Source organism: Hesperophylax consimilis, chromosome 27 (genome assembly GCF_061612785.1).
Source record: "Hesperophylax consimilis isolate HC1 chromosome 27, BYU_Hcon_1.0, whole genome shotgun sequence".
NCBI lineage: Eukaryota > Metazoa > Arthropoda > Insecta > Trichoptera > Limnephilidae > Hesperophylax > Hesperophylax consimilis.
Genome location: NC_142862.1, coordinates 16,578,476 through 16,588,096, shown reverse-complemented (window position 1 = coordinate 16,588,096; position 9,621 = coordinate 16,578,476). Strand labels below are relative to the sequence as shown.

At 37.1% G+C, this 9,621-nt stretch overlaps 3 protein-coding genes across 3 annotated transcripts; 1 reads left to right on the top strand and 2 right to left on the bottom strand.

The window, feature by feature from the left end:
- Positions 1 to 1,098: 1,098 nt before the first annotated feature.
- On the bottom strand, positions 1,099 to 2,784 carry LOC149410665 (uncharacterized). Its single transcript, XM_089648004.1, has 2 exons — positions 2,659 to 2,784; positions 1,099 to 2,446 (listed from the first exon to the last, which is right to left on the bottom strand). The coding sequence occupies exon 2, from the start codon at positions 2,422 to 2,424 to the stop codon at positions 1,180 to 1,182; it is 1,245 nt and encodes a 414-aa protein (XP_089504130.1). The 5' UTR covers positions 2,425 to 2,446; positions 2,659 to 2,784; the 3' UTR covers positions 1,099 to 1,179.
- Positions 2,785 to 3,172: 388 nt separating this feature from the next.
- On the top strand, positions 3,173 to 6,218 carry LOC149410664 (uncharacterized). Its single transcript, XM_089647890.1, has one exon. It carries the CDS (start codon positions 3,412 to 3,414, stop codon positions 4,801 to 4,803), a length of 1,392 nt encoding a protein of 463 aa, XP_089504016.1. The 5' UTR covers positions 3,173 to 3,411; the 3' UTR covers positions 4,804 to 6,218.
- A 276-nt stretch (positions 6,219 to 6,494) lies between these two features.
- Positions 6,495 to 9,281, bottom strand: LOC149410663 (uncharacterized). The gene is made up of 2 exons (XM_089648304.1): positions 7,779 to 9,281; positions 6,495 to 6,920 (listed from the first exon to the last, which is right to left on the bottom strand). Exons 1-2 carry the CDS (start codon positions 9,279 to 9,281, stop codon positions 6,495 to 6,497), a joined length of 1,929 nt encoding a protein of 642 aa, XP_089504430.1.
- Between the last annotated feature and the right edge of the window lie 340 nt (positions 9,282 to 9,621).

Here is a 9,621-nt window from a genome sequence, read left to right as displayed (position 1 = left end):
TCTATATTAATGACATGGTGAAAATATTTTCAAAATGCAAAGTACGACTATTTGCCGATGATACACTAATATATATAATCGGAGAAAACTATGAAGAACTAATAAATATTTTAAATAATGAACTAGATAATGTATCAAGATGGCTAAAAATAAATAAGCTTAAATTAAATACAAAAAAAAAATACAAAATGTATGGTAATTGGTTATAAGAAGACATCCAGTGAAAGCAAAATCAAAATTGATGGTGAAATTATTGAAAATGTTACCGATATAAAATACTTAGGAGTTGTAATAGATTCCAAACTCAACTTTAACAAACATGCTGAATATACCCAAAAGAAAATTGGAAAAAAGATATCTTTTTTGGGAAGAATTCGCCAAAAACTGTCCGAAAAAACTGCAATCACCATTTATAACTCCATTATTGCTCCACATTTTAATTACTGCTCAACTATCCTTTTTCTGTGTAACGACCGAGAACAAAATAAATTTCAAATTCTCCAAAATAGGGCAATGAGAATAATACTCAGACGAAATAGATATTCAAAAGTAAATAAAATGTTAAACGAACTAAATTGGCTAACGGTGAAACAGATGTTGACCTTGAACACAATGATATTTGTACACAAAATAGTAAACAACCTGCTACCGAAATATTTTTCAAATAAAATTGTATACAACAAGGACATACACAAACATAAAACTAGGACGTGCAATGAAATCAGGCTACCAAAAAAGGACAAGGCGAATACACAGAACAGTATATTCTATAAAGGGATGAAATACTATAACGCGCAGCCGGAAAACCTAAAGACTGCCCCAATTGAAAAATTCAAGATGTTGTGTAGGAGCCATATAAAACAAGAAAAAACATAGAATATTAAAATGTAAAAATTAATTAGTCATTTGTAAACTTTAATGTACAAATTACTAAAATAAAATTAATAAATAAAAATAAAATTCATTTAATGCTGTCTACTTCTCAAAAAACTTATAAAAACAAAATAATCAATCTTTTAAACCAAGGATAACATAAAAAGAAAACAAAAAAATATTATTTAACGTTTTATTATGAACATACACAAAACATGTGCATTACATCTAGAGGTTAAAGATCCAAGTACCATGTTTTTAAAACAAATAAAATATATCTATAAATTAACAAATGTTTATAATAAATCACTTATAATGTTTAAGCATGTGTCTTTTTAATGAACCCTTCTCCTTGCAGACAAAAGCGCATCTATTGCATGAGAACGGTTTCTCTTCCGAGTGTACTAAAGCATGTTTGTTTAGGTACTCATTTCTGGTTGTTGAGAAGTCACACTCGTGACACTTGAACGCACGAGTCGTCGAGTGACAAGCCATGTGCTTCGTCAAACTACCGAGTGACGTAGAAGTGTACACACAAAGATTACATGTAAACGGTTTCAATCCGGTATGCAAAAGAAGGTGGTTTTTCAGGCTTTCTTTACGAGAGCAGGTGTATTGACATTCCGAACATGAATACGGCTTGACGTTGCTGTGTTTGAGCTGATGCGATCGCAACCCGTCGGAACGAACGCATGTGTATTTACAGTCGGGACATTTGAATGGTTTGGTTCCATCATGAGACATCAGATGTTGCCGCATTGTCACTTGCTTCAGACATTGATAGTTGCATTTATCGCATGAGAACGGTTTCGTATCGCTGTGCGTTAGTCTATGTAATCGTAACCGTGCCGTTTCTCTACAAGTATATTTGCAGGAATCACATGCATACAATTTTTGTCCGGAATGTATTAATTTATGTCTTTTTAAACTCGATAGTTGTGTAAAGGTGGATTCGCAATCCGTACAACCGTAGGGCCGTTCACCTTTATGAATTCTTTTGTGTTTTACCTGTCCCCAGAGGGTTTTGAATGATAACGAACACTGGTCACATTTGTAGCAATCATTCTCGGCGTGCGCTAATTTATGAACTTTTAAATCGGCAAAGTTGATGGTTGTATATCCACAAGCGTAACAAGAATATGGATTGTGCTTTACTTTGTGTCTTCTCAGTTGATTTCTATTGGGAGTTACAAAGTTGCATGAATCACACTTATAGATTTTACTGCATTTGATTTTTGGTATTCGTTTTCTAATTCGCCTCGGTTTTATGGGGGCGTCTCTATTCAGAAACGAATCAGGATTCAGATTCAAACTAAGATTACTCGTTTCGTATGGATATGTCACACTATCCGCATAGAAGTTTAAATCTTCATTCTGGCCCGTACCTCCAGATATTACGGAAAAGAAGTCTTCGAAATCCGCATCTTTTTCTATTTTAACCAGTGCCGTTTCTATATCTATGATATTATCTTCTAAAATATCATTCTGTACACTATTTGAACGTTCTGCACTGAAATCTGCAAACTTCGAATCTGTTGAACTAAATTCCATTTTTTATAGTTAAAAGGTTTATCTGAAAAAAATAGCAAATAGTAAGAAAAACAAAGGGCGAAAATAATATTACATAATATCTCAATATCATGAAATGGATTGTTTAGTAAGTCTCTGTCAAAGCTGAAAGTAAATATTCTACGAGATACGTTGAAAACATTTGCAATGTTACGTTATTTTTCACAATTCATGTCTTTAAAATGAAAAAAGAAGATTAAAGAAAACTTTTCGTACATTTTACGTTGAACATCACCTTCTAGCAATAAAATACATTTCCATTTCGGTTGTTTTGTTATTATGAAATGTATTTCTTATTCTAGGTCAACAAAGTTCACTTTCCTGTAAAATATTTGACAGCTATCATATGTATATATAATACGATATACCACAGCTATTGACAGTTATGTGCAGTGCTGCCGGTTCATAAAAAAATCTTTCCCAACATTTAACCAGCGATGCGATGGAAAATCGTATATTATTATTTACATGATTTGTAACTAACTTTATTTCATTCACATTGTTTGATGGTTTATTACTAGTTTTTTTAAAAATTCAAAATAGGTAAAGGACGAGTTTACTGAACAACATTATTTTGATACATTGTAATTGATCATTAGTAAGTTAGTTAGGTTTATTTCAGAATGTCCGCTGATATTTTTCCCTACGAGCCGGTACCTAGCTTTAGGGAAAAACATTTTTTCAAGTAACCGTCCAAGTGTTTATATTTTTTTCATTGGCCTGTCAGAAAATTTTTGCTGTCGGCTTGGCGAAAAAATTATATTAATCATTATTACTTGGTTTATAACAGTTTTTTCCACTAAAAGTGTGAATTTGTAATCCAGGAATAACAATTTCTTACTTTCCTTACGTTGAAAGTAGATTCTGCGGAAAACATCAAGAATTTCAGTCATCCTAACCATATATAGAAAATAATGTATTGTGTTTAAATTTCATGGAATTATATTTAATATCTATATAAACATCAGGATGGCTGCCAACAATCCTGCAACAGACATTATATCTAAAGAAGATGCAATCATTTTGAATGAATGCAATGTTAAGATAAAGGATGAACCGATTGATATAAACGATGAATTCGAAAGCAATTGTGTTTCATTAGATACAATAAAATGCGAGGAAGAGCCGATTGATATAAACGATGAATTCGAAAGCAATTGTGTTTCATTAGATACAATAAAATGCGAGGAAGAGCCGATTGATATAAACGATGAATTCGAAAGCAATTGTGTTTCATTAGATACAATAAAATGCGAATCAAGTGAAAATGAAATCAGTATAATGAAAGCAGAAACAATAAAGAAAGAATTTAGTGAAGTTAAATTGAATTCAGAAATAAATGAGCCACTTGATTATTCTAAATCAGTGAAATCAGAAACAATAGAAAGTGATCCAAGCGATAAAAAGATGATTTTGGAATCGAATGAAACAAAAGACAATAAAAGTGATTCAAAGGATAATACAAATAAAGCAGAGGACAGTGCAAATGATTCAAAAGATGTAGATACGAGGGACAAAAATGGCTTCTTTCAATGCGGTATTTGTGATTACAAAAGTAAATTTAAATCCACAGTAAAACGACACAGGCTGCTGCACTCAGATTTAAAACCATTCACATGCAAAGTCGTTAATTGCAATTTCTCCACAAGACTCCAATCAACAATGAAAAAGCACACAAATCTGCATTTAAAAAAAGACACTACTTACCACTGTGCTCAATGCGAATTCAAATGCAACGATTTCTTTGAATTAAAAGCTCATAGACTGACACATCTAGCGAACCTTTACACATGTGAAGACTGCATTTACTCGAGCAAAAGCATCCATTTGTTAAAAATACACAAACGCGTACACAAAGAACTCAAACCTTTTGCGTGTAATTTATGTTCGTACACTTCTACAACCATGAGTAATCTAGCCAAGCATAAAAACATCCACACGGATTTGAAACCGTTTCAATGTAACATTTGCGAATACAGATGTAAAGATCTATCAAAGTTAAAGTTGCATTTACGAATACATTCAGACGTGAAAGCGTACGCTTGCAATCTGTGTGAATATACCACCCGGGACATGAGCAATCTAAACAAACACAAATTGATCCACAAGAAGAAAACCGTGTCTTGCGATCAGTGCGACTATGTTTGCAGGGTTGCTTCAAACTTGAAGCGTCATAAAATAATACATTCAGAAAATTTGTTTCAATGCGAACATTGCAGTTATACAACAGCGTACAGACAAAATTTTGATAAACATAAGATGAGACATTTGAATAATAAATTAATGAATTGTTCTGATTGTGATTTTCAAACTAAACATCCCGATAGTTTGAGAAGGCACAAACTGAGCCATAAGTCATAAGCAGCCATTTTATTTTAAGCTTTGTTTAGATTGACATAAATATCGGTTGCGCGATTAGAGTTGACCCGATCGACACACTTCGGATTAAGTATATTGGTGCGTATGTATTCGCTTCCGACCGTGATGTCCTTGCCAAACGACACTGAGATACAGCCTTTAGTCCTGCTGAAGCCTACTTAATGTTATTATCGAGAAAGAGACAACAATAGTTGTATTCTAAAAGTTTTCAGTATTTCAACAAAAGGATAGTATATTATTTGTTATTGTAATAATTCAATTCCTGGAATGAGGGTTTTTATGACCGTGAAACCCGATTTGAATCTCTATCTCTGTTCCGCCCCACTCAACTCCTATGTGCAAGCGAGCGAGAGATGTCGGGCGTGTTTAAAGAAAGCAGGTATGGGCAAATACCGATAGGTGGACTGTAATAAACATATTACAAGGTTAATTGAGTTACATTTGAAATAATATCCCTTTTTCATTTAGTAATTTTGTATCTTGGGTATGCTGAGTTACTATGTAGTAATTTTTATTAAAATATTTTAATTATTTTCGTAGATATACCGATTTAAAACAAATTAGAAAATTGAAAATTAAATTGATTAATGCAAGCAATGTATATATATATATATGTGTTGGTCTCGACTCTGGTTGCGATACCTATAAGTGTGCAGTAACGTTGTTCAATTTGAGTTTGTGGAAACATAAAATTTATAGATTTTAAAAATGGTTTGTTAGTTTCGCCTTTGGCTGCCTGCAAGATAAGTTTGTTAAGCTATTATAAATACGGTATGTAACATTAGAAATCTTAATTCATCTCTGTGTTAATAATATTAATTTTAGGTCTACATTACTTGCCATGTCTGTAATATAGTGAAAATTATGTTGTGCGTAACAATATTAAGTAATATTATATCTGAATACACAATGTGTTATTAGAATACTGATCATTGATCCTTTTAGTTTATCGTAATATTATTGTATAATTCTCTTTACAGTATTATATGCATCATTATGTAATTTTTTTCTTTCTAATACAATACATAAATATGGATACTATTTCTAAATGTTTCTTTTCATAGACCTGAAGTTTTCATGTGATTATGAATTAGAGTCTGACAACGACGGAATACAGCTGATAAGTACAAACATATTTTGTTAGGAGGCGGGTCAACCGGAAAAAATCATCAACTGCCTTCCGTAATTTCACACAACTATGGTTCAAAATCATTAATTTTTTTTATTTTTCATTATATAGCTTCTAAAACATGTCAATAAAAAATCAACCAGTATAAAAACTGAGTTTTTTTTTACTATAATACATCTAAACAGTTTTGACTTCCCGCTTTTACATTTCATCCAATTTTAGAAAAATGCGTATGTGTTTGTTAATGCCACCAAAAGTTGAATGCATTGTCATCGACAACGAGTCTATCTGACGACTTTCAGCTTGATCGGATGTCGGGAAGTGAGTTAATTTTCACTACCAAAATTATGAAAGAAAACAAAAGCGAAATTCAAATAGATTTATTTAAAAAGGTCTTCTTTGCTGATATTATACTGTAGAAGGTGTATTCTAACTGCTCGTTCTAATTGAATGTCAATTGTCTTTCACATCGCAGAACGGTTGCGTTCACTGCCACTGCTTTTGCAGTACTTGCATATCACCACACGCCCTCCTGATGTCGTCATCACTGTACAAATTGACTTAACCAGCCCGAAGGCCTTCGCGCCCTAGTGGGTCGTCCTTCTGTACTGGTCTCTTCTTCTTCTTCACTGTCCTCTTCAAACACATCGAAAAGATGTACGGTGGGACTTGCAGCCAATTCCTCGCATCTCTCTTCAGACTCAGTTCGTTCTCTGTCAGGCATCTTCCGCAGGTCAAGCACATGTCTTGGTACACCATCAACTATGATATTGTTGACTGAATTAAGTCCTGTCACCCTCCCTTGCCTCCAGCGTGATGTGCATCTTTTGTCTACTGGTTTGACCGCAACGACATCGCCCACTTCAAACTCAGTCGATACTTCCTCTTCTATATTCACTTGCGCAGAAGGGTGCCTCCATGAATAAGTGTGAACCGAGCTAGAAGGCGCAACACCCTCATCCTTCTGACTCTTCGCAGCCAAATTATACCAAAATACTGCCTGCAGAGGATCGCTTCCACTTCTGGCTGCAGTTCTCTTTATTGTTCGATGATGTCGTTCAACTATACCATTTCCTGCTGGACGGTATGCCGCGCGAAATCTTTGACGTACATTCCATCTATTACACATATCTGCAACACTATAGGAACGAAACGCAGTACTATTGTCCATGAGAACTTCACTGGGCGGGCCTCTTTCCCGAAACACTTCTTCCAGATTTTTGACAATCGAAACTGCGTTCTCTGATTCGATTTCCCGCCACACGGCAAATCTACTTGGCCCGCAATCGATGAGTGTGAAGAAAAATTTCCTACCGAAATGAGTGACATCAACTGCCAAGCGACTTCAATTTGTTGCAACATTGAGGTTACCCGCTTCATGGGTTGACGGCGGTGGGTCAATTGTCCTGCATTGTATGCAGTTACGTACGCATCTATCGACGTCCTCTCTTCTCACCTCGGGATCAACCAGCCGGGCAAGATGAAGCGTTCGCTCTACTCCAAAATGATGCTGAGCATGTAAAGTTTCTACGCTTAAAGCACATGTTTGCTCTCCAGTTTCTTTTTCAAGTATCTCCAACCTCTCTTCATACTCTGAAGATTGCAAGTCTCTTTCATGACGTTTCCTGTCATGGCTACTCTTTACCCAGGCCTTGCAGACCCTAGTAAGTACATCGGCTTTATTTTTACAAGACTCTACAAGGGTGATCGACAATGTGAGATCAAATTCTTCTACAATCTCCTTCACCAATCCCAGACGCCGCTTGACAAGCATCTCTGACATGCCAGAAACTTTTACACGACTACTCCCGGTAAGTGTAGATCTCACGCAGCACAAAACCGTTGCCGAATCTGTAATTATTTCCACAACTTGAAGATTCCACTTGAGAGCTAGGTTTAATCCCTTCAGGACAGCATCTAGCTCCGCTATGTTAATATGCGCTACATCGGTTGTCTTACACAGCCATGCGGCGTCTTCAACAGTTCTTCCCTCAATTTCCAAGGTAACTCCAAGGGCCAGATTACTTGCATCACAGTAAACTCTGGCATCACCTAATGATTCAGGCACTAGCCACTCCCCTTTTACAGGATCGTCAATTCTCACTCTCACCAGAATCTCTTCAGCCATTTGTTGGGCCCTGTCGCCAACGTAATCATCCCATGCCTGGCCTTGACACTCTCTCTTCATGAAGCTGCAGGCTGTCCTTAACCATCCACACACAGGATAGTGCCCAGTCAGCTTGCCACAGATCGAAAATAATTCCCTTCTACTCAGGTACGATCCTTCTTGCATTATGGGAATGTCATTGCCTCTTCTGAAGATAAGACGTCCGACCTTATCACGTTCAATACGCAATCCGAGCACTCTTGCGCCCTCCAGCTTCTCGGGAGGCTTAGTTACGAGACCGTAAGTATGCAAGTGTGCCGCAACCTCTTCAGCTGATATTATGTTTTCATTCACTATAATGTCATCGATGTAGCTATCTGTGCCCCGTCGCACCCTTTCGTCAAGCGAGAGCACCTCGTTTACAATCCGTGTCATGATTTCAAAACCTAATCTTGTCAAGCAGTATGTTTTGCCTTTGTACTTAATGAGTTGGTACTTCCAAAGTTTTTCCTCAATGTGCACTTGTAAATATGCTGATTGGAGATCAAGCAACTTTAGAGGTTCACGTAGCTTCCTCCACTTCCGAAGTGTCTCATCACACACTGCTACATCCTCACCAGTATGGCACTGAACACTCTTGTTGAGTTCACGATAATCCAAGACAGGACGTACTTTTCCCTTGTTCTTTTGGATCACAGCCATTAAAGGAAGGATACCACCGGAGCTTCCCTTCCATGGCCTGAGCCAGCCCTCGGAGATCCACCTTTGAATCTCTTCTTTAAAAGCTGCCTCCGCTTCTGGTAACTTAGTGCTTCTATAGCACTCTACAGTGTTTTCTAATTCAGCAGGAGAACCTCTCCACACCCAACTCACGCACCAGTTTCTTCCGTTGAATGTAGCTTTAAAGTCCTTGTTCTCAACAGATATTCTGTCTGCCGAGGTTTCACCAGACTCGACACAAATCGCACTGTACTCGTCTAGTCTGCTTCTTACGAACTCTACCCTATCGCGCATTATCGTAACACCACCCAGTTCTTCGATAACGTCCATGCCCAGTATAACATCGACTGCACTTAATAGTTTTTTCACCATCACACAGTCTACCAGTAGCGACACACCATGCACTACTATCTTGGCGACACCTCGCCCCTCACAAAGTACACGACTGCCATCAACAGCAATCACATCACAACCAGGACCTTGTACACTACACAGCCCACTCATCACTACTGTACGAGAACACCCTGAGTCAACGAGTGCACGCACCTGCTTTCCATTGACTGCAACTTGTATTATTGGTAGCGCCTTTAGTCCTGATTCAGAAGAGCTGCCGGCGCACCAGTTCTCCTGCTTCCGTTTCCCTTCTCACAGTGCCTGGCCAAGTGACCATCTTTTCTGCAGTTCCAACAGACACTTTTCAGCTGCTCACAACAGAATTTGACCATGTGTGGCCCACCACATTTAAAACAACGCCGTCTTGCATTTGGAGATATTGCGACAAATTTCTGTTGGCCCCGAGCCACCGCCACGACAAGCTGATCCACGAGCTCTGCCATAAGAGCTC

Excerpts from the sequence above, each read along its gene's own strand:
- LOC149410665 (XM_089648004.1), bottom strand. The coding sequence starts at position 2,424 with ATGGAATTTAGTTCAACAGATTCGAAGTTTGCAGATTTCAGTGCAGAA.
- LOC149410664 (XM_089647890.1), top strand. The coding sequence starts at position 3,412 with ATGGCTGCCAACAATCCTGCAACAGACATTATATCTAAAGAAGATGCA.
- LOC149410663 (XM_089648304.1), bottom strand. The coding sequence starts at position 9,281 with ATGAGTGGGCTGTGTAGTGTACAAGGTCCTGGTTGTGATGTGATTGCT. Across the intron at positions 6,921-7,778 it reads CGGCAACGGTTTTGTGCTGC|AGTCAGAAGGATGAGGGTGT; the intron begins GTGAGATCTACA and ends TTGGCTGCGAAG.